This window comes from Rattus norvegicus, chromosome 5 (genome assembly GCF_036323735.1).
Source record: "Rattus norvegicus strain BN/NHsdMcwi chromosome 5, GRCr8, whole genome shotgun sequence".
Classification (NCBI taxonomy): Eukaryota; Metazoa; Chordata; class Mammalia; order Rodentia; family Muridae; genus Rattus; species Rattus norvegicus.
The window spans coordinates 20270001-20295347 of NC_086023.1; the positions used below are offsets into that span (position 1 = coordinate 20270001).

Below are 25347 nucleotides of genomic sequence, written 5' to 3' on the forward strand. Positions count from 1 at the left end.
TGTCTTTCTCTATATTCAGCCTGTGTTTTCTGCATGTGTCCTCCCCCAGCTCAACTCCTGCTAGGAAGGTTCTATTTATCTAGAACTAACTCTCTCTCTCTCTCTCTCTCTCTCTCTCTCTCTCTCTCTCTCTCTTTCTTTCTTTCTTTCTTTCTCTCTCTCTTTCTCTCTCTCTTTCTTTCTTTCTTTTTGGTTTGTTTTAACTCTATGGGGACTTTGGCATCTTTTCATGGAAATAAAAAAAAATCTTGTCTTTCTTTTTAAGTCTTCTCTGTCTTCAATGCTCTTCTCTTATGCTCATTGTACTTCCATTAACCCCAGCTCTACAAGGGTATTCCTTGGGACACATAATGCCTTCCTGTCACCTTATCAACATATGTCTGCCATTCAGTGCCAGTCAGAGGTTTGACAGTGGCCCTGAAATCCAGTTACACATGTTTCAGCCAAATATGTAGTGCTAAATGCTCCCACCTGAGCCGCTTTGTTCCCAAGGAACATCTATTGTTCTCAAAAGACGGCTGTGGTGTGTTCTGTAATTAAAATGCTACAACACTTACAGAACTATTTTCTATGCTGGCCTCCAAAAGGGAGGCACACGATAAGCAGCTATTTTACTACCTCTAGCTCACAAACTCCCTTCCCCAACTAAGCTGATGAAGCAGAATTTCCTGTCTCCCTAATATTGACATTGTTTTCCTCCATCCTTTCTCTTTTCCTTTATAGATGGGGACTGGAAGGTGACCGTTGTCACTGGAGACCTTGAAAATGCTGGCACCACGGCAACAGTATCCCTCTGTGTCTATGGAGAAGCAAGATGTTCAGGACCTATTATTTTGGGGTCTGGAAAGCACCACCTATTTAACCCCAACAGCGCAGATATATTCAAGGTAAAATCCACTTGCCCATGACTTGCTCACTATGATATATTATGGAATCCCTTCCCTAAAATGGAGTTGAGAATGACTTTTTGTTGTTTTGGTGAAGTACTTGAATTCTGTTTTGTTGTTGTTGTTGTTGTTTAAATTCATGAAAACTTACGTTAAGGCATTTTAGAAACATCACAGGTAATAAGATATTTTGTTTCTTTCTCATTTTCCATTTGTATAAATAAAGGTACAAGCATAGAGAAGTCTTAAAAACAGAGCAGGGCAGTTTACTACTAATGCTCCCCAAGGTGTGAGAGCTTTTGTTTCTGAAGATCTGTTCAGCCCTTGCTGAAGCCCAGGCCTGTGTTATAGCATCAGCTTCCCTAAGTCGTGAACATGCTTTGTTAGAAAGGACCATAGGGCAATGGGGTGATCTAAGCAGGCAGGGGGTCAGAGTTTGAAGGCCACCTTTGACTACAAACATGGTAACCTGTACATGGTACTCTACATACCTTAGTTTCCTCCACAAACTCTCTTTTAATTTGACTCTACAAGGAGACAATGAAATGATCTCCATTGTACTTCCTGGATTGCTCAAATATTTATGACTAAGATAATAATTCACACACGATTTTGTAGAAGCTTTTTTGTATCAATCTTACAACTCATAGAAGGAGTACATAGTCTTCTTAATTGTATGTAGCTCATTGGTTATGAGGATTATGCCACAGATAAGTGAAATACTTTAGTATAAGTGAACATTTAAATGACTTCTATGTTTTTATAGTGCTACAATAAGCATGTTGTTAACCTTAACTTTTCCCCTTCAACAAAACTAATTTAATTTTTATAGCAAACTATGAGACATGAGACATGATATTTTTAATCTTTTTTTAAATTTCATTCTCGAAATATCTGTTTTATGTAACATAGTGCCTGGTGGGACCAGTGAACAAAAGATGAGCTTCAGTTGCTATCAATCACTGCTACACAGCACATTGCACCCCATTTTTGCTGTTTGCACTACTTAATAGCTTCTAATTTAATTTTCTGAGTTCCTTTTCCGGTCACAGACTGTGACACTCAGAAAGTTAACCCTTCCTCTTCTCGTTTAAAGAGATTTATTGAGATGCAGTTTGTGCATTACCACATTTACATATTTGCCCTCTACTACATGCTGTTTACTGTATTAACACACTAATCAGTACAATATAATTTTAGACTGTTTTCTCATAGAAAAGCAACGATCAAAAGCAGTTTCTCTTCTAATCTCTTATCTCCTGCCTAGAGTCATTACTATAATTCCACTTTCTATCACTATATAATTTGCCTGCTCTGGGTAATATGTAAAAGCCAAGTGATAGAGAGGTAACATAGAACTTTTGAATCTGAGTCCTTTACTTTCCATAATGCTTTCCAAGTTTGTCTATCTGGAGCGTCTATCAACACTTTGTCTTTGGATAAATTCTATTTCCCCCTACAGATGCATAATTAGTTGACAGATATGTGGATCATTCTCACTCTCAACTCCAGTGGATTTCCTTTTATAGGTGTTGTTATTATTGGTGTGTTATCATTTCACTGGGAATATAGTTATTGGTTCATGTGGCAACAGCATACTTAACATTTTGAGAAACTGTTTACTGTCCTAAGAACTGACTGCACTATTTGTCACATTCCCCCGAGGGTGTGCAGGATTTTTCTTTTCTACATTCTCACCAAAATTCTTAATTGTCTTTGTTTTATTTAAAGCACATCCTAGTTCCTATACAGTCCTATTTCAATGTATTGATACATTTCCCTGATAACTAATGGAGCTGAGAATCTTTTCATATGCTTGTCAATAATTTGCATATCCTTCTTGTCCTTTGTTCATTTTTAACTGGAGTTTTTAAATTAATGAGCTATCATGTATACTCTGAATGTTATTTTCTGATGTTATATCTCATTCACAAATAGTTCCCTATTTTATCTTTGCACCATCTTGACACACATTCTTGTTGCCCCTAGGGCCCTGTCAAGTCACCCTGAAGGTTTCTGTTAGTGTATCTGCTAGGTTTATCTGCTAATGAATTAAAGAATGACTTTATTTGAGAACGTCTCAGTCTTTGCTGTCTATGAAACTCATGGCTTCTGCTAGGGAATTATCCATAATCTCACCAAGGATATCTATATATCTGATAAGTTCTTTCTTTGTGCTATTTACAAGATCATTTGTGTGTGTGTGTGTGTGTGTGTGTGTGTGTGTGTGTGTGTGTCCCTTTCAATGTTGTGATTATGTTATGCTCACCTTACTGTTGTTTTCTCCAGCTTCTAGGATTATTGTATTTCAATGATACTGAAGACCTGTGGACAGGAGAGAAAGTCGATCAAGTTACAATGTACAGGCTCTGGTTCTTACTAGCTTTTAGTTTTCATTGAAAAACTTTTCATCAGATGGATTTTGATAAATTTCCATAGTTCTGAACCAAATTTGCTATTCCTTTGTGGAAAAGTGGGTTTATAGAGTGGTCTTAATTAGCCATTTCAGAAGTCATGTAAAATAGCTTCAATAATTCCTCCTTTATTCTAGTACAGACTAAAAGAGTTAATATTAAAGCATTGGATATAAAGTATAAAAGATTATTACTCTGTTGAGACTGACTCTTTTGATCCCACCCACAAGTTGTGAGAGGATGCTGATGAAGTGGGGTTTTTAGACAGTTTTTCACATGAATGAAGGCAGGAAGGCAGCTTTGGCAGATGGTTTGTAGGTGGCTATTGCTGGCATGGGGGTCTGTGTAGAAGAGTCTGGAGGCTGGAGTAGGAGGAAGAAATAGAGAGAGCCAAGAGTAGATTGGCTAACCTAGATCAAGTCATTGAGTGTAATAGCAGGAACATTTATTCTGGGCCTTTTCAGTGTTTAAAAGTTAGATCTTCATGGGAACTCATATTGTTGCCCATTAGCTAGATAGATGCCAGCATGCCATCTTGATTTTGGCATTGTGTGGCTTTCTTCATTATGTCTTTTCTTATCTCCCCTTAACCACTTAATTTATCTTCTCTTTTAAGTTCTTTTCCTTACTCTGGTGGAATTGAAGCTTGGGGCTGGATAAAGTTGATTATAGAGACAGTTTACCTTGAGTGTGTCTCTCAGTCACAGAAGCTAAAACAGTTACAATGACTTCTAAGTTTGAATCACCAAATTTTCATGTTCCCATGTAAATGGTGCTTTCTTCTTTTAATATAGAAAGGGCCTCACAATGGATACTGGCTTAGTTTCTTTTCTGCTGCTGTTAAAAGCAATGTATAAAGGATGGGTGTATAATGACTCACTGTACCAAGTTATAGTCAATCATTGTAGGGAGATCAAGGCAATAGGATCTTGAAGCAGCTATGTCCACAGTCAAGAGTAGAGAACAAGCAGTTAATTCACTGTGTGAGTCCTTTGCTTTTTCCATTTTTATATAATTCAGGTTCCCCTGCCTAATGCGTGGTACTACCCACATGGCTTTGTTCTTCCTACCTCAATTTATGTAACCACAATGCCACAGACCAACCCTATCTAGATAAGCCTCCATTAAGGTGCTTCTAAGGTGATTCTGGATTGTTGCAAGGTAATAAAGCTAACCACCACAGATACCAAAGCCTGGTTCACAACCTTAGTATCTCTATTGAAAGAATAGCCATTTCCCAGTTATCAATGCATTAAAACATCGTTGTAAAAACCACAGAACCTGATAGTGAAGCTGAAACACTCCTCGTACCACCTTGAAGAGAAGCATTTAAAAAATCAGCACATTTTTGCCTGTGTCATCTCTCAGACTGCTGTGGATATCTCTGTACAAAGAGGGCTTCTTGAACCTATATGATCTCTAGAATCATACAGGTAAACAAGAATCTGAGGCAGACATTCTATTTTGCATAGGAGACCCAGTTGTGTTTTGACGTGTAGCAAGGGGGGAAATGTACAAGGCTATACCACCTGGCACCAACCATGAGCACAGGAATGTGGTAGATTTCCGAGGGGCAGGTTGGAGAGTACACCATGTCTCTACTGCTCTGGAGGGATGGGGCTGGAATTTGGGAGCAGAATTTGGGCTGAGAGACTGAACCAAATCCAACAGAGATTCAGAGATGTCTCATAGCTTGTGCTTTTTGGGCTGGTGTCAGGGGGTCTCTAGGGCTTTGTGTTGACAGGAAATGTGGATGCGTTTTTTTCTAACTCCTGTTGCTGTCTCTCTCTGGAGTCTGTTATGTATTATTCTGTTGACATGTTCATTGGACGCCATTCTCCACATGTGACTGAAACTTAACAGTTTTCTTCTCCCTTTGGTTTTACCTACTATTTGGAGAGTCTGGGCACTTTTTAAAGGATGATGAATTTCCACACAGCCATCCATAACATTTCAGCTTCAATCAACTGTAAATGAGAAATATTAACATCCACCCCCATGTTCGCCTTGGCTGCTCTCTCTTTGACTTTCATTAACATCAGTGGAATTGAGGTAATTGAAGATTGGCCTATGAGTCCAAAGCATGACAAACATATCATCTCTGACTATTGTACTTGAAATGCTATAATAAGAGGTATTGTGGGATGATTTCTTTAAAATAATTGCTTGTTATATAATGAAGAGATTTTTGTAGTACTATTTACATGATAGATTACTAGAAAAGTGAATGACATATGACTTATTCTATTATTCAAGAAAATGAGCCCTACCTGAGAGATATATGCAAATGCACATAGGTGTATTTTTAATTAAAAATAAAAATTGGAAAACCATAAAACAATAAATAATTACATATCTGATAAGTGATAAATTAAGGAGTCAGTCACAGAAGCAAGACATGTGCATGTGTGTGTGTGTGTGTGCGTGTGTGTGTGTGTACATTTTCAAGTTTTAACATGGAATCTCATAAATATTTAATAAGCCTTAAAATTACCTGAAAGGAATGAGCCCCTAAAAAGAAAAGACATCACATGAGCCTGTGTATAAAGTGATACAGTCACACAGGCAGGATTATTCCATTTCATTTTAAGATCAGTGGTTTGACTTATCAGCCCATGAGAATGAATAATGATTACATTGTTTGTTTGAGATGGAGATTGCTGCTGCGATGTGGGATAAAGTTTAAGGGTTATCATATTAGTGCTAGCTGAGAATGACTTCACATGTTTTTCAATAATTTCCAAAGCCAAACAATGAAAAGAAACAGCAAAAAAGCAAGAGTGAAAAATCTCATAATAAAGGGGGGAAAAGGCTTAAGTGAGGGAAAAGATGCTCAGACATGCCAAAAGTTCCACTTAAGGCAACACCAGAGTGTGATATAGCACAGCCACCACTCCTAGACAGCAAAACCCAAAAGGCGTTGGCTAGTAGCCTGGTTATAAACGATTATACACCTAATACTCTCACTTCAGAACAGGCCAAGTGGAACAAAAGTAAGTGATCATATTTAAAGGCCAAATAATGTAAAAATAAGATGCAAATCTTTTGTTTCTATATCAAACATTACATCTTGATTGGGAAAGATAATTCCAAATGGACACATGGCTATGAGAAATTTGGGTGTCAACGAAAACATCTATGGAGCTCTCAGGTATGGTCCAAGTCTGCAAGCTGTTCATGTCACTGTGACCTTCAGAATCAGTTGAGGTTTCCTGAGAAAGGAAATTGCAGTGGCAAAGCACAGTGAGAAAGTATTCGATGCTGAGGTTCTTTCTAAGCAGCCCTGACTTTTGTCATCTGTCATCATTCAACCATCTCATGAATATTGTTTCAAATGTGCCCGTATATTAATTATTTGTTTATAGAGTAGTGTGCCTGGATGGTTTTCATTGTAATGTAAAGTTATCTTCCTGAGAAATATATTTTTTTTAAATGGTGGCACTATTGAGATTTATTGGGAGGTTTAAATACTGGGTGCTAGAATAACAGACAGAATTTGTACTTTGGACTTTTCCACAGAAATAGATATACGAAGCCAAAACAAAGTAATAAAAATACCTTTCATGCCTATAATGCAGACACTACTTTTCTTAATGGCTTTACATATGACAGTATACACTGTGAGACTACACTAGGCTAATTGGACTCTACTCAAGCAAATGTCTGATGTATGCTAGTGGACGGTACACAAGACCAGGCTGAGTATTCTGTCTGTCCACTGCTTAAAACATCCTGGCAATACCAGATGTTTGCTCAAAGACTAGACATGCTTTTCATTTCTTTAGGATATTTTGTCTGCAGGTGCCACAGAAGGAAAGTGGATGTTATTGGTGATATCAGAGTGCTAGAAAACCCAGCCAGAGCACAAGAGACCTAAAAGTTTGGGAATGATAACCTCTCTTTGGGTGGCTCATCGAGTGTGTGGTTCCTAGCAGCATACAGGAAACCTGCTGGGTGCTGAGGCAAGCACTCACTTTATGAGGGGACACATCTTACATATTGCAGAATGCTTACGTCACATACAGAAAGACAAGAGTGTGATGACTGTCCCATCTGTTTGGGATTCTACCTGAATATAGAATCCAGTCAGAGAGTATAAAGCAGATATGCTTTCCTTATACCATCACAGATATTTATCTTAGGTAGAGCTAATTTTAATAACAGCAACTCAAAAGGCATCTCTATAAGGTTTCCTTGGCTACATTGTAGCAAAGAAGTACAATTGCCATCTGGCAATCAATATGGTTCTGGTTCCAAGTTTGAGATTTCTCAAAGCTGTCATTTCTTCATCCCCACATTTATTTTATAAACACAATTCCAGATACTATATGTCTTGTAATATGACAACATATGATGTCAGCTGGTCTTGCATCACTATCACAAAATTCCTGTGACAATCAACTTATAAAAATAAAAGGTTCATCCTGACTCACAGTTTTGAATGTTCTAGTTCATGATTTATTGTTGGCATTGCATTTGACCTGTGGTGAGACAGTGCATCACAGCAGGAACATGGCAGACAAAAACAGAAAGTGACTGGAAGAGGCCACGTCCCACTACTTCCTTAGGGTGTGTTTTTCCAGAAATGCAAACACTTTCAACTAGGTTCTGCCCTGAGAGGTTTCCATCACATCGCAGGCTGTTGACTAAGCCTTTAACATAGGAGGAGACACTGGTGATAGTCTCAAAGGGAGCCTAGTTGTCTATTCCATAAGCATATTTTCTTCTATATTCTTGTTTATAATTTTGTGAAAAAGTCTTAAAAAACAAGTTATTGCTGAAGATAAGGAAGGAGCATTTACACTTCAGGAGGCGATGAGTATTTTTCACCCCTCTGAAACCATACTGCCCTTAAGGTTACCATGTGACCATGTTGTGCTTAAAATTAGCTGAGAAGCCCCAGTCAATCTAAGTTACACATGTCTTTGAAGTCAAGCTATACAAAATTATATCTGAAGAGAACTGAGTAAAACAGGCATGATCTTGGATATAGTGTATCTCATTTTTGTTTTTATGACAGGTTGAAAAGTAATATTTACCAACCCCTTCATAGGGCTAGGTCTATTTGAAGTACATGTGCATTCTATTTTTCCATCCGATCAACATGGATTGTAAAAGAGAGCTTAGTAAGATCAGTGATACACAGTTAGTGGGTTTAGGTCTGTAGATGGGCATCAGTTTTCTATGGTATCATGCTTCCCACTTGAATAGGGTCTGAGGCAGGAAAGCATCACTTGTAGTTCAAATGACAACTCTTTTAAATCAGTAAAACTCATGGCACTAAAGGTTTTGAGTCTTGCTTTGCTAAACTATGCCATGGCATAGGTAACAATCTCACTATGCAGAAACCACATTGACTACATGAGTAATGTAGTGTGTATGTGAAGTGTTGGGAACATGGATATTTTGTCAGCTCAACTGCTGTACTTTTAGGGTCATCTCTTAACTAATACAAAGGGAAGGTCATGCCATGATTGTGGTTTTCCAGAGAACACAGGTTATAGGGTATGTTTATAACAGTCTGTCTCTCTACATAATATGATATATGTGTGTGACTATATATGTATGTGTATGTATCTCTATATATGTACACTATGCTATGTGTATTTAAATACATATACATTATAGTGTTCATGTATGGTAATATGGTATGTCTATGTATGCATACAATATGGTATGTGAGGGGGATTTATCTATATATGTATACAATATAATAAATTATATATTATATAAACTGTATATTGTGGTATATGTCGGGGTTCTCTTTAAGAAATTGGTTCATAATTCCGTTGGTTGTGGAAGTCTAAGTCAAAATTTTGCAATGTAAAGCCTGAGATGCAAAGGCCATCTCTTGACAGACTTCCTTCTTGCCTCTCTTTATTTTAGTAAAATCTTCAATGGTTTGCCCGAAGCCATATTCATTGTCTGACTCCAAAACAACTTTCACAGACATTCAGAATATCGTCTGACTATGCATCTAAGCCTTATAGGTTAGCTAAATTGTCACATAAGATTGACTCTCATGTTCCTAAAATGCCGTTCACATCAAACAAATGACCAATGGTTCACAAGATGACGGATTCATAAAGGTCCAGAAAATGTCTCTTTCCCTAGAATTTGTCAGGATGAGGGAAATGGCACCTACTCAGAGGTCCATCGTCCTCAATAAACTGATATTGATGGCACGGATGTTTGCCTTTACCAATTCATTTCCCCCAAAGGGTCTTCCAGGATGCTCAAGGTGAACCAAAGATGACTTGAACCACTTGCTTATTGTCCAGCATCTTTCTCTAGAGGATGAAGACAGCCATCTTTGCTTATTCTCACATCCTGCACAGATGGACCATTAGCTGAGCCTTGACTGGTTATGATGCACTGTTGAGTGAATTCATTTTCCAAATTCTAAAGTTTCTTTTTGCAGGTACTAAAGCATCCTAACATCATGGTAGCTACCTCATTCTCATTAGTTTTATAAAGCATTTGTTTGCATCATCCACTCTTTTTTTTTATTGGATTTTTTTATTTACATTTCAAATCTTATCTCCTTTCCCAGTTTCCTGTTCACAAACTCTCTTTACCAACCCTCCACTCCCTTCTTTTTTGAGGGTGTTCCCTCTCAACCACACACCCTTCACTGCCTCCCTGCCCTGATATTACCCATACACTGGGGTGTCAAACCTTGGCAGGACCAAGGGCTTTTCATCCTATTGGTGCACAACAAGGCCATCCTCTGCTACATATGCAGCTGGAGCCATGGGTCTGTCTATGTGTACTCTTTGGGTAGTGGTTTAGTTCCTGGGAGCTCTAGTTGATTGATATTGTTGTTCTTTTGGGGTTACAAACCCCTCAATCACCTTCAATCCTTTCTCTAATTGCTCTAATGGGGAACCCATTTTCAGTTCAATGGTTGGCTGCTAGCATTTGCTTCTGTATTTGTCATGTTCTGGCAGAGATTCTCAGGAGACAGCTATCTCAGGCACCTGTCAGCACTCATTTCTTGGTATCAGCAATATTGTCTGGGTTCAGTGACTGTTTTTTATATGGGCTAGATCCCCAGGTAGGGTAGGCTCTGAGTGGCCATTTCTTAAGTCTCTGCTCCAAATTTTGTCTCCATATCTCCTTCCATGAACATTTTTGTTCTCCCTTTTAAGAAGGACTGAAGCATCCACACTTCGATTGTCCTTCTTCTTGAGCATCAACCAGTCTGTGAATTGTATCTTGGGTAAACCAAACTTTTGGACTAATATCCATTTATCAGTGAGTGCATACCCTGTGTGTATTGTTGTGATTGGGTTACCTCACCAAGGATGATATTTTCTAGTTCCACGCGTTTGCCTATAAATTTCATGAAGTCATTGTTTTTGATAGCTGAGTAATATTCCATTGTGTAGATGTACCACATTTTCTGTATCCATTCCTCTGTTGAAGGGCATCTGGGTTCTTTCCAGCTTCTGGCTATTATAAATAAGGCTGCAATGAACATAGTGGAGCACGTGTCTTTTTTATATTTTGGGGCATCTTTTGGGTATATGCCCAAGAGAGGTATAGCTGGATCCTCAGGCAGTTCAATGTCCAATTTTCTGAGGATCCTCCAGACTGATTTCCAGAATGGTTGTACCAGTTTGCAATCCCACCAACAATGGAGGAGTGTTCCTCTTTCTCCACATCCTCGCCAGCATCTGTTGTCCCCTGAGCTTTTGTTCTTAGCCATTCTGACTGATATGAGGTGGAATCTCGGGGTTGTTGTGATTTGCATTTCTCTGATAACTAAGAATGTTGAACATTTCTTTAGGTGCTTCTCAGCCATTTAATATTCCTCAGCTGAGAACTCTTTTTAGCTCTATACCCCATTTTTCATAGGGTTACTCGATTCTCTGGAGTCTAACTTCTTGAATTCTTTGTACATTTTTGGATATTAGCCCTGTATCTGATATAGAATTGGTAAAGATCTTTTCCCAGTCTGTTGGTTGCTGTTTTGTTCTGGAAACCATTAGTGTTCTGTTCAGGAAAATTTCCCCAGTGCCTATATCTTCGAGGCTCTTCCCCACTTTTTCTTCGATTAGTTTGAGTATACATGGTTTGATGTGGAGGTCCTTGATCCACATGGACTTGAGTTTTGTACAGAGTGACAAGAATGGATCAATTTGCATTCTTCAACATACTGACCTCCAGTTGAACCATCACCCTTCGTTGAAAATGCTATCTTTTTTCCATTGATGGTTTTAGCTCCTTTGTCAAAGATCAACTGACCATAGCTGTGTGGGTTCATTTCTGGTTCTTCAATTCTATTCCATTGATCTACCTCCCTGTCTCTGTTCTAATACCATACAGTTTTTATGACTATTGCTCTGTAATACTGCTTGCGGACAGGGAAGCTGGTTCCCTCAGAAGTTCTTTATTGTTGAGGTTAGCTTTTGCTATCCCAGATTTTTTGTCATTCCAAATGAATTTGCAAATTATTCTTTCTAATTCTATGAATAATTGAATTGGAATTTTGATGGGGATTGCAATGAATCTGTAGATTGCTTTTGGCAAAATTGGCATTTTTAATATATTAATCCTTCCCATCCATGAGCAAAGGAGGTCTTGTCATCTTCTGAGATCTTCTTTAATTTCATTCTTCAGAGACTCAAAATTCTTGTCATACAGATATTTCACTTTCTTGATTAGTCAACCAAGTTATTTTATGATATTTGGGACTATTTGAGAAGGGTGTCATTTCCCCAATTTCTTTTTCACTCTGTTTATTCTTTGAGTAGAAAAAAGCTACTGATTTGTTTGAGTTAATTTTATACCCAGCCACTTTGCTGAAGTTATTTATCAGGCTTAGTTGTTTTCTAGTGGAACTTTTGGGGTCACTCAAGTATACTATCATATCACCTGCAAATAGTGATATTTTGACTTCTTCCTTTCCAATTTATATCTCTTTGACCTCCTTTGTTGTCTGAATGCTCTTGCGAGGACTTTGAGTACTGAATTGAATAAGTAGGGAGAGAGTGGGCAGCCTTAACTAGTCCCTGATTTTAGTGGGATTGCTTCAAGTTTCTCTCCATTTAATTTGATGTTGGCTACTCATTTGATATATATTGCTTTTACTATGTTTAGATATGGGCCTTGAATTTCTGAACTTTCCAATACTTTTATCGTGAAGGGGTGTTGAATTTTGTCAAATGCTTTCTCAGCATCTAATGAAATGATCATGTGGTTTGTTTCTTTGAATTTGTTTATGTAGTGGATTACATTGATGCATTTCTATATATTGATACACCCCTGAATTCCTGGGATGAAGCCTACTTGATCATGATGGATGATCATTTTGATGTGCTTGTATTCAGTTTGCAAGAATTTTATTGAGTATTTTTACATCGATATTTGTAAGGGAAATTGGTCTGTAGTTCTCTTTCTTTGTTGCGTCTCTGTGTGGTTTGGGTATAAGCATAATTGTGTCTTCATAGAACGATTTCGGTAGTGTTCCTTCTGTTTGCATTTTGTAGAATAATTTGGACATTATTGGTAATAGGCCTTCTATGAAAGTCTGATAGAATTCTCTACTAAACCCATATGGTCATGGGCTCTTTTTGGTTGAGAGAATTTTAATAACTGCTTCTATTTCTTTAGGAGTTATGGGGTGGTTTAGATGGTTTATTTGTTCCTGATTTAACTTTGGTACTTGATATCTGTCTAGAAAATTGTCTATTTCATCCAGATATTGCAGTTTGGTTGAATATAGGCCTTTGTAGTAGGATCTGATGATTTTTTAAAATTTCTTCAGATTCTGTTGTTATGTCTCCATTTTCATTTCTGAGTTTGTTAATTTGGATACACTCTCTGTGTCCTCTGTTTAATCTTGTTAAGGGTTTATCTATCTTGTTTGTTTTCTCAAAGAACCAGCTCCTGCTTTTGTTGATTCTGTGTATAGTTCTTTTTGTTTCCATTTGATTGATTTCAGCCCTGAGTTTGATGATTTCCTGCCTTCTACTCCTCTTTGTTGTATTTGTTTCTTTTTGTTCTAGAACTTTTAGGTGTGTTGTCATGCTGCTAGTGTATGCTCTCTCCAGTTTCATTTTGGAGGCACCCAGAGCTATGAGTTTTCCTCTTAGCACTGCTTACATTGGGTCCCATAAGTTTGGGTATGTTGGGCCTTCATTGTCATTAAATTCTAAAAAGTCTTTCATTTCTCCTTTATTTCTTTTTTGACCAAGACATCATTGAGTACAACCTTGTTCAAGTTCCATGTATTTCTGGGTTTCTGATGTTTTTGTTGTTATTAAAGACCAGCCTTAGTCTGTGGTGATCTGATAAGATGCATGGGATTATTTCAATATTCTCATATCGTATCGTTGAGGTCCGTATTGTCACAAATTATATAGTCAATTTTGAAGAAGGTACCAAGAGATGCTGAGAAGAAGGTATAGTTTTTTGTTTTAGGTTGAAATGTTCTATAAATATCTGCTCAATCCATTTGGTTCAGAACTTCTGTAAGTTTCTTTCTTTAGTTTCGGTTTCCATGATCTGTCCATTGATAAGAGTCGGGTGTTGAAATCTCATACTATTATTGTGTGAGGTGCAATGTGAGCTTTGAGCTTTAGTAAGGTTTCTTTTATGAATGTAGGTGCTCTTGCATTTGGAGCATAGATATTCAGGATTGAGAGTTTATCTTGGCCAAATTTTCCTTTGATGAATATGAAGTATCCTTCCTTCCTTTTTATTTTTTTGATAACTTTTGGTTCAAAGTTGATTTTATTTGATATTAGAATATTAGAATGGCTACTCCAGCTTGTTTCTTTTTAACAATTGCCATTTATTCTGAGGTAGTGTATGCCTTTGTCTCCGTGGTGGGTTTTCTGTATGCAGCAAAATGCTGGGTCCTCTTTACATATCCAGTCTGTTAGTCTATGTTTTTTATTGGGGAATTGACCATTGACATTAAGAGATATTAAGGAATAGTGATTGTTGTTTCCTGTTACTTTTGTTGTTAGAGGTGGAATTATGTTTGTGTGTCTCTCTTCTTTTGGGTTTGTTACAGGAGTATTTCTTTCTTTTTCTAGGGTGTATTTTCTCTCCATGTGTTGGAGTTTAGTATCTATTATCCTTTGTAGCACTGGATTTTTAGAAAGATATGGTGTAAGTTTGGTTTTCTCATGTAATATCTTGGTTTCTCCATCTATGGTAATTGAGAGTCTTGTTGAATATAGTAGCCTGGTCTGGCATTTGCGTTCTTTTAGGGTCTGTATAACATTTTCTCAGAATCTTCTGTCTTTCATTTTCTCTGTTGAGAAGTTTGGTGTAATTCTGATAGGTCTGTCTTTATATGTTACTTGACTTTTTTCCCTTAGTGCTTTTAATATTCTTTCTTTGTTTTGTGCATTTGGTGTTTTGACTATTATGTGATGGGAGGAATTGCTTTTCTTGTCCAATCTATTTGGAGTTCTGTAGGCTTCTTGTATGTTTATGGGCATCTCTTTCTTTAGGTTAGGAAAGTTTTCTTCTACACTTTTGTTGAATATATTTACTGGCCCTCTAATTTGGGAGTGTTTGCTCTCTTCTATACCTATTATCCTTAGGTTTGATCTTCTCCTTTTGTCCTGGAATTCCTGGATGTTTTGGGTTAGGAACTTTTTGTGTTTTACATTATCTTTAATGGTTATTTCAATGTTTCCTATGGTATCTTCTGCCCCGAGATTCTCACTTCTATCTCTTGTATTCTGTTGGTTATGTTTGTGTCTATGACTCCTGATCTCTTTCCTAGATTTTCTATCTCCAGGGTTTTCTCCCTTTGTTATTTTTTTATTGTTTCTATTTTCATTTTTAGATAGTGAATGGTTTTGTTGAATTCCTTCACCAGTTTAGTTGTGTTTTCCTCTAATTTCTTAAGGGATTTTTGTGCTTCCTTTTTAAGGTCTTCTACTTGTTTACTTGTGTTGTCCGTTATTTCTTTAAGGAACTTTCCTATGTCCTACTTAAAATCCTCTATCATCATCATGAGATGTGATTTTAAATCCAAATCTTGCTTTTTCGGTTTGTTGGGATATCCAATATTTGCTTTGGTGGGAGTCCTGGTTTCTGTTGCTTACATTTCTTTGCTTGCTTCTTGCCATCAGGTTGTCTCTGGTGTTGGCTTGTCTTGCTGTCTCTGACAGTGGCTTGACCCTCCTGTAAGCCTGTGTGTCAGCACTCCTGAAGACTCACTTTCTCCCATTTCGATCTAGGTACAGAGAGCTGTGGGACAGGGTCAGCTTTGGGTGCTGGCAGACATCAGAAGGTACCTGTCTCATCCTGTTCCTGTGTTTGTGTGTCCTGAGGGCTCTAGGCACTTTCCTCTGGGGCCAGGAATGTGAGCAAAAGTGGTGGTGTCCCATGAGCTCTCAGAATTTTCTGTACTTCTGAGAGTTCATCTCTCTCCCCCTACAGGATTTGGGTACAGAGAAATGTTGGATCGGATCAACTCTCCCCTCCAGTCTTTTTTTTTTCCTCTCTGGAAAACATCACTTAACTTTATTGTCTTTATGGAGATAAGTGTTTCCATTATGTTGATTTGGCTGTTATTAAATATAGGTGTGCCATAAGTGTTCACCAATAGATACAATACATTTTTTTTGTTTGTATTCTCTTTCTTCATCTAACAATGCACAACTTGGATCAGTAGTAGTACGATTTATGTACAGGTTTCTCACAGGACAAGGTATCCTGATGAGACAGTAGCAACACTGAAGATTCCACAGGAAGGGAGTCTGTTGTTGGTGTCTGTATTATGCAACAATCTGACTCATACACTTTGTAAGTAACGGTGCTATTGCTCACAGATGCCTTAGACTCAAAACATCTTCTCTTCATTTATATTGGCTTTATGCCAAAATGACATGCTGTAAATTCAGATAACTATATCTTTAGAGTCATTGTACCATAAAAGAAATACAGACACATTCTGCTTGGCGGTTTTGCTTGGATAAAATGTAGCATTTGAATGGCGACATATGCAAGTAACTTACCTTGACACCACAGGTTACGTATTTACCACTGACATTGATTAGGTCAATGCTGACAATTAGTTAATTAAATTAATTAAACTTCAGCTCTTTTTTCCTATGGTAGGAATTTGACTATCATTTGTGTTGTAGTGTGGAGGAAGGCCTTTAGCGCTGAATTGTGAGTGTAATAAAGAAGGCAGAAAACAGTTGACAGCAGTCCAGTTGGCAAATGGTAGCATTTTAATCAGTCGATACTGCTGAGAGTCAGTGTAACGAATCATCTGGAAAATAAATCAAAGCAAGCTTGAATACTGACTTTCATTAAACCGAGTGCACACATGACTAGAACATACATATGAGTGACCTTTCATAATGAACACCTACCTGACCGTATGCTTTAGTGAATGCCTTTTTAAACACTTTGGTGGATTTCAGAAAGAATGCACATTTTCCATCTGGTGCTAGCTTTGACTTGTAATTATTTTGAAGGAGAATGCTGCTAAACAGTATTTTAAAATCTTCTATGTGTTGAGACAGGCCTGCCTCTTGTGGAAGATTCAGGTGAATGTATTATTCCCACATGGAATCTGAAAGCAATCTGTAACCATTCCTAATATTAGTTCTTTTCTGGGGACGATTATTGTGTTGCATGTGAAAAGCACACACTGTTTAAATAGACTTTTTTTTTTATTAACTTGAGTATTTCTAATATACATTTCGAGTGTTATTCCCTTTCCCGGTTTCCGGGCAAACTTCCCCCTCCCCCTCCCCTTTCTTATCGGTGTTCCCCTCCCCATCCTCCCCCCATTGCCGCCCTCCCCCCAACAATCTAGTTCACTGGGGGTTCAGTCTTAGCAGGACCCAGGGCTTCCCCTTCCACTGGTGCTCTTACTAGGATATTCATTGCTACCTATGAGGTCAGAGTCCAGGGTCAGTCCATGTATAGTCTTTAGGTAGTGGCTTAGTCCCTGGAAGCTCTGGTTGCTTGGCATTGTTGTACATATGGGGTCTCCAGCCCCTTCAAGCTCTTCCAGTTCTTTCTCTGATTCCTTCAACGGGGGTTCCATTCTCAGTTCAGTGGTTTGCTGCTGGCATTCGCCTCTGTATTTGCTGTATTCTGGCTGTGTCTCTCAGGAGAGATCTACATCCGGCTCCTGTTTGTCTGCACTTCTTTGCTTCATCCATCTTGTCTAATTGGATGGCTGTATATGTATGGGCCACATGTGGGGCAGGCTCTGAATGGGTGTTCCGTCTGTGTCTGTTTTAATCTTTGCCTCTCTCTTCCCTGCCAAGGGTATTCTTGTTCCCCTTTTAAAGAAGGAGTGAAGCATTCATATTTTGATCATCCGTCTTGAGTTTCATTTGTTCTAGGCATCTAGGGTAATTCAAGCATTTGGGCTAATAGCCACTTATCAATGAGTGCATACCATGTGTGTTTTTCTGTGATTGGGTTACCTCACTCAGGATGATATTTTCCAGTTCCAACCATTTGCCTACGAATTTCATAAAGTCATTGTTTTTGATAGCTGAGTAATATTCCATTGTGTAGATGGATCCATTCCTCTGTTGAAGGGCATCTGGGTTCTTTCCAGCTTCTGGCTATTATACATAAGGCTGCAATGAACCTAGTGGAGCACATGTCTTTTTTATATGTTGGGGCATCTTTTGGGTATATACCCAAGAGAGGTATATCTGGATCCTCAGGCAGTTCAATGTCCAATTTTCTGAGGAACCTCCAGACTGATTTCCAGAATGGTTGTACCAGTCTGCAATCCCACCAACAATGGAGGAGTGTTCCTCTTTCTCCACATCCTCGCCAGCATTTGCTGTCCCCTGAGTTTTTGATCTTAGCCATTCTCACTGGTGTGAGGTGAAATCTCAGGGTTGTTTTGATTTGCATTTCCCTTATGACTAAAGATGTTGAATATTTCTTTAGGTGTTTCTCAGCCATTCAGCATTCCTCAGCTGTGAATTCTTTGTTTAGCTCTGAACCCCATTTTTTAATAGGGTTATTTGTCTCCCTGCGGTCTAACTTCTTGAGTTCTTTGTATATTTTGGATATAAGGCCTCTATCTGTTGTAGGATTGGCAAAGAAATTTCCCCAATCTGTTGGTTGCCGTTTTGTCCTAACCACAGTGTCCTTTGCCTTACAGAAGCTTTGCAGTTTTATGAGATCCCATTTGTCGATTCTTGATCTTAGAGCATAAGCCATTGATGTTTTGTTCAGGAAATTTTTTCCAGTGCCCATGTGTTCCAGATGCTGCCGTAGTTTTTCTTCTATTAGTTTGAGTGTATCTGGTTTAATGTGGAGGTCCTTGATCCACTTGGACTTAAGCTTTGTACAGGGTGATAAGCATGGATAGATCTGCATTCTTCTACATGTTGACCTCCAGTCACCATTTGCTGAAAATGCTATCTTTTTTCCATTGGATGGTTTTGGCTCCTTTGTCAAAAATCAAGTGACCATAGGTGTGTGGGTTCATTTCTGGGTCTTCAATTCTGTTCCATTGGTCTATCTGTCTGTCTCTGTAGCAATACCATTCAGTTTTTATCACTATTCCTCAGTAATACTGCTTGAGTTCAGGGATAGTGATTCCCCCTGAAGTCCTTTTATTGTTGAGGATAGCTTTAGCTATCCTGGGTATTTTGTTATTCCAGATGAATTTGCAAATTGTTCTGTCTAACTCTTTGAAGGATTGGATTGGTATTTTGATGGGGATTGCATTGAATCTGTAGATCGCTTTTGATAAAATGCCCATTTTTACTATATTAATCCTGCCAATCCATGAGCATGGGAGATCTTTCCATCTTCTGAGGTCTTCTTCAATTTCTTTCTTCAGTGTCCTTGAAGTTCTTATTGTACAGATCTTTTACTTGCTTGGTTAAAGTCACACCAAGGTACTTTATATTATTTGGGTCTATTATGAAGGGTGTCATTTCCTAATTCCTAATTTCTTTCTTGGATTGTTTCTCTTTTGTGTAGAGGAAGGCTACTGATTTATTTGAGTTAATTTTATACCCAGCCACTTTGCTGAAGTTGTTTATCAGCTTTAGTAGTTCTCTGGTGGAACTTTTGGGATCACTTAAATATACTATCATATCATCTGCAAATAGTGATATTTTGACTTCTTCTTTTCCGATCTGTATCCCCTTGACCTCCTTTTGTTGTCTGATTGCTCTGGCTAGAACTTCAAGAACTATATTGAATAAGTAGGGAGAGAGTGGGCAGCCTTGTCTAGTCCCTGATTTTAGTGGGATTGCTTCAAGTTTCTCTCCATTTAGTTTAATGTTAGCAACTGGTTTGCTGTATATGGCTTTTACTATGTTTAGGTATGGGCCTCGAATTCCTATTCTTTCCAGGACTTTTATCATGAAGGGGTGTTGAATTTTGTCAAATGCTTTCTCAGCATCTAATGAAATGATCATGTGGTTTTGTTCTTTCAGTTTGTTTATATAATGGATCACGTTGATGGTTTTTCATATATTAAAACATCCCTGAATGCCTGGGATGAAGCCTACTTGATCATGGTGGATGATTGTTTTGATGTGCTCTTGGATTCGGTTTGCCAGAATTTTATTGAGTATTTGTGCGTCGATATTCATAAGGGAAATTGGTCTGAAGTTCTCTTTCTTTGTTGGGTCTTTGTGTGGTTTAGGTATAAGAGTAATTGTGGCTTCATAGAAGGAATTCGGTAGTGCTCCATCTGTTTCAATTTTGTGGAATAGTTTGGATAATATTGGTATGAGGTCTTCTATGAAGGTTTGATAGAATTCTGCACTAAACCCGTCTGGACCTGGGCTCTTTTTGGTTGGGAGACCTTTAATGACTGCTTCTATTTCCTTAGGAGTTATGGGGTTGTTTAACTGGTTTATCTGTTCCTGATTTAACTTCGGTACCTGGTATCTGTCTAGGAAGTTGTCCATTTCCTGCAGACTTTCAAGTTTTGTTGAATATAGGCTTTTATAGTAAGATCTGATGATTTATTGAATTTCCTCTGAATCTGTAGTTATGTCTCCCTTTTCGTTTCTGATTTTGTTAATTTGGAAGCACTCTCTGTGTCCTCTTGTTAGTCTGGCTAAGGGTTTATCTATCTTGTTGATTTTCTCAAAGAACCAACTTTTGGTTCTGTTGATTCTTTCTATGGTCCTTTTTGTTTCTACTTGGTTGATTTCAGCTCTGAGTTTGATTATTTCCTGCCTTCTACTCCTCCTGGGTGTATTTGCTTCTTTTTGTTCTAGAGCTTTTAGGTGTGCTGTCAAGCTGCTGACATATGCTCTTTCCTGTTTCTTTCTGCAGGCACTCAGCGCTATGAGTTTTCCTCTTAGCACAGCTTTCATTGTGTCCCATAAGTTTGGGTATGTTGTACCTTTATTTTCATTAAATTCTAAAAAGTCTTTAATTTCTTTCTTTATTTCTTCCTTGACCAGGTTATCATTGAGTAGAGCATTGTTCAATTTCCACGTATATGTGGGCATTCTTCCCTTATTGTTATTGAAGACCAGTTTTAGGCCGTGGTGGTCTGATAGCACGCATGGGATTATTTCTATCTTTCTGTACCTGTTGAGGACCATTTTTTGACCAATTATATTGTCAATTTTGGAGAAAGTACCATGAGGCGCTGAGATGAAGGTATATCCTTTTGTTTTAGGATAGAACGTTCTATAAATATCTGTTAAGTCCATTTGGCTCATGACTTCTCTTAGTCTGTTTACGTCTCTGTTTAATTTCTGTTTCCATGATCTGTCCATTGATGAGAGTGGGGTGTTGAAATCTCCTACTATTATTGTGTGAGGTACAATGTGTGTTTTGAGCTTTGGTAAGGTTTCTTTTACATATGTAGGTGCCCTTGTATTTGGGGCATAGATATTTAGGATTGAGAGTTCATCTTGGTGGATTTTTCCTTTGATGAATATGAAGTGTCCTTCCTTATCTTTTTTGATGACTTTTAGTTGAAAATTGATTTTATTTGATATTAGAATGGCTACCCAACACACAGAGAGAAGGTTGACCCACACCTACATGTGCAAAGAAATGTAGCTTTGCAGCGCCAATTAAGAAACAGAATAAAGACACCTGTTGAACTGTGTCTAGGTCTCCTGCTCTGAAATGGGATCCTCAATGCTTATTTTTAAAGGGTCAAACTAAAGCCTAGTACAGAGATGGGTGGTGAGTCCTGACACTGACCAAACATACAGAGGGTTCTTTCCATTTGATCAATTGTGACAAGCAGCATAGCCACCTTGGCAAATGCACAGGTTACCAACTCAAGCTGGCTCTGTTGTCTCTTACCTCCTCTTCAGCCGAGTCTTCTAGGATCCAAAGCCAGGCGTTTTGCTAAAACCCACCTTCGATATCTTATCACCAGCACCACTGGTGATTTTAATAACATGTGACATTCCCTGAGCCCTTCTTTAGTACTCAGCACCAGACAGATACACTCCTCCATATCTATAAAAGGGGCAAACTTTAGGGAGACAGCAACTTGTGATTACTGAGTCCAAGGTTCAGGTAATGATGATGATTGTGGGTCTGTGCACATATGTGGGCATGGTACAGGTGTGGAGACTAAAGACCTATAATTTATATTTCCCAGTATCACTAGGTATTTTTTAAGAGAGCAGGTCTCTTCCTGAGCACAGAGCTTACTGATTTGCTAGAACTGATGGCTTGAATGCTATAGGAATCTCTAGCCCACTAATGTGTGGCTTAGAGACACAAGTCACAGTGCCTACTAGTATTTGTGCTGAGTTCTGATGCTTGCACTGCATCTGCATTACCAAGCATTTCTCAAGCTCCTATAGCAGTCTTTGTATGTAGACTCCAGATAGTTGAGAGACTATGAGAAACACTTGCTAAAGTTTTCAGGCGTTCATTCCATTCAAGTTTATAGCTGGTCTTGATATTTTGACTTTTTGTGCAATTGGGGTTACATATAAGGTTGAATAGAAAGGCCGTCTGCCACCCTTTCCTTCTGTCTTTTTTTTCCCCTTTGGAGCTGAGGACCGAACCCAGGGCCTTGTGCTTGCTAGGCAAGCACTCTACCACTGAGCTAAATCCCCAACCCTCTTTCCTTCTCTTATTATTATTCTGCAAAGCTCAGTTTCTTAGTGTTCTTCACCAATGTCTGACCTAGAGTCTTTTGAGGTAGCTGGGTAATGATTAAATAAGGGTGTTTTATGAATGGACAAGATGGATGCATTCAGGATGTTTTATGAATGGACAAGATGGATGCATTCATTTTCAAGAACACTCTGTAGCCTCTTCTCTAAAGATAGTCAAGAGAGCCCTAGCATTATGCCATGTCAGCAGTGAGGAAAGCTGACAGATGTCATCAGCACAACAGGAAATGGGCACTCTTAAGCAAGTTTTGCTTTTTGAATCCATACATCCTGTCAGCTGCATTGGTTCCAATTGTGACAAAATATAGATGCGTATTCGGATATCTCACCCTGTGCATAGCTTCTCAGAGCCAACCTCAGGAAGGTCTAAAAGACCATACATTTTAAATATTTACTTCCAATTATTTTGTATTATAAGCATATGCTAATTTTGCCTTTCTAAAATTATACTAGCACATAAGCTCATGTGATTGCTATAATCTATTTTCTATTGAATCATGTATTAAGGCAGTGGGAACTGTGTTCCCAATCACCCTCACAGCCTCCTACAGCTCCTTGTTTGTTATTCTGGCTTCTTAAATGCCTGTGGGAACCCGTTCTCATGAATCCATCTGGACAACAGATTTTTATTGGTAGAGCACTTCTGTGCCACAAGTCAAAATTCAGCTGGCGCTCTGGTTTTCTGTGAGGATCTTATTGTGGATCATGGCGATGTGGTCAGGGGAAACCCTTTTTGTTTCAGTGACTTGCAGGCCAAGCAGATGAGTCACAGTTCAAGCACGGAAAGTCAAACCCAGGACTTTGAACTCTAATTACACTTGAATTTTCTTGAGCAGTTTCCTAAATCCAGTAACAGGAGGTGACCAAATTGATATCCACAGGGGTCCTGTGGGACACTTTCCTTATGCCTTTAGCTGGATCCAGAGACTGTGCTAAGCCACAGCAACAACACAGCTAAGAATCTCCTTGACTTGGCATTGTTTATACTGGAGTGGTGAGGAGGGGTTCTGTATTCCAAGAGGATTCTGCTCAGGATGAGAAAACCAAGGGTGCCCCAGTATAGTGCTTATCCTGCCCTCTGCTCTTATCACTCTCTGCCTCACTCTCTTTTCAAGATGTTGCTTTCTCCCTCTGGGTCATCTCATGGCAACTCTGCTGCAGCAGTGTCAGCACTTGTGAGCAGGTTCGTTAGCCCTCAGTATAAACAGAAGTAGATTCTGTGGCACAGCTGGGCTGTGGCTAGGAAGCAGGGATCGGCTGCACATATAGTATCACTTCGTTCCAAGAAGAATCCCAAGCATCCCCTCCCATTCTGTGAGCATAAAATACATGTTAATTTAATTTTTAAGAGCAAAATATGACAAAATATCTATGGAAAACACAAGAACATTTGCAAGCTAGACTTTACAGGTAGAGTGAGACATACATTTCCACATGGTGTCTTCAGAAGCACAAGCTATGTTCCCACAGTGGATAACCATGCAGGAGGTATGGGGCTAGAACCCTGAGCCACTCACAGGATACACCACTGAAGGTTTCTGCTTTTCTCTTTCTTTCTTTCTTTCTTTCTTTCTTTCTTTCTTTCTTTCTTTCTCTCTCTCTCTCTCTCTCTCTCTCTCTCTCTCTCTCTCTTTCTTTCTTTCTTTCTTTTTTTGGTTTCATTTGCTTTCCTAAATAAACCAGGTTCTGGTATTAGGATGGAATTCTCTACATTTTTGTGGAAAGGGAATATACTATAGAATCTTGTTGGGAGTTCAAATCCTTGCTCTGAGGGAGGTTAAAGCGCTGCTCACTTACTATGTAGGAGGTAGTGGGTCCCACCCACAAAGTGCTCTTAAACTTAAGAGTGTGAGAAGATGACATGACCTGAAGCCCCATTTCCTTTTTATTTTTTAATATTCAATGTTTGTTGACGAGAATTTTGTGTACCTCAAAGAGTTTCTGCTGGGATTCACAATGGTCCATGTCAGAGCTTGGCAGAGACCCCGCCACTCCCCCCACTATGTGAATCACCCATGCTGCACCTGGCCTTGCTACTGGTGTCAGAGCAAATTAAAGTCTTCAAAGAGCTTGGGACTTATTTATTAGATATCCAGGGAGTTTTATATAAAAGTTTGATTCTTGGATTGTTTTCTGTTGTAAGACTGGGTTAATATTATGGGTTAAAAGGCTCACATGTAAGAAGTTTTCTTGGTGTACAACTGAATGTAGTCATAGAAGAGTCCAGGCTACTCATGCAATACTAGGAATGAGCCTTAGAATAAATTCAGTAAGCAATGAATGCATTTTTTTAATCAGTAAAAACAAGCTTCAAAACATTTCATAGGGACTGTGGTATTCTTTGGCAGTGCTGAGAACTTTAATATCACCATAGTGACCACTGCCCTAAGGCTCACATTTTAAAGGCTTGCTTTCCAGAGTGCTACTGTTGAGGGATAGTAGAACCTGTAGGGTATGCCATGGTCATTGAGAGCCACCAGAGAAGGGAATTTGGTATCCCAACCCCTTCTTCTCTGATTTTGCTTCATACTCTGAGTTGTAAGGCTTTGCTCTGTTCTCTTAGTTAATGCTACTATTTTAAGAAATAATTCGTTATCAGGCAGATTATAGTTAATTATTACAATGAGATTAATTTACATCTAGACATGCACATGTTACTTGGCTTCCTGGGGTTTTAGTATTTGTACAGTTTTAGTAAGACATGGATGTGAGCCTATAGCATATTGATTCACTCCAACTTGACTATCACACTGCCTGGTGTTTGAGGTTTGTCATGTGCTAGGTCCATGATGGCTGCCGAGTCACCTACCTCTGTTCTTTCACAGGTGTAAACATGAAACCTTTGGAACCTGGCTTACACAGGCTAATCCTTAAAAATGTAGTTCTGACCCTCCACTTATTACAACCCAAGGATGGAAAGAGGGGAGTGTTTAACTAAGTTATTATGATGGCATTTGA

General features: G+C 38.6%; 1 protein-coding gene across 4 annotated transcripts in view; it reads left to right on the forward strand.

Moving 5' to 3' along the window:
• Positions 1-25347, forward strand: part of Rp1 (RP1, axonemal microtubule associated) — a 462084-nt gene that overhangs the window by 351273 nt on the left and 85464 nt on the right. For all 4 annotated transcript variants that reach the window (XM_063288395.1, XM_039110769.2, XM_039110770.2 and 1 more), the window contains one exon: positions 724-887. In XM_063288395.1, coding sequence (XP_063144465.1) covers positions 724-887 — 164 coding nt within the window. The remainder of the gene's footprint in view (positions 1-723; positions 888-25347) is intronic.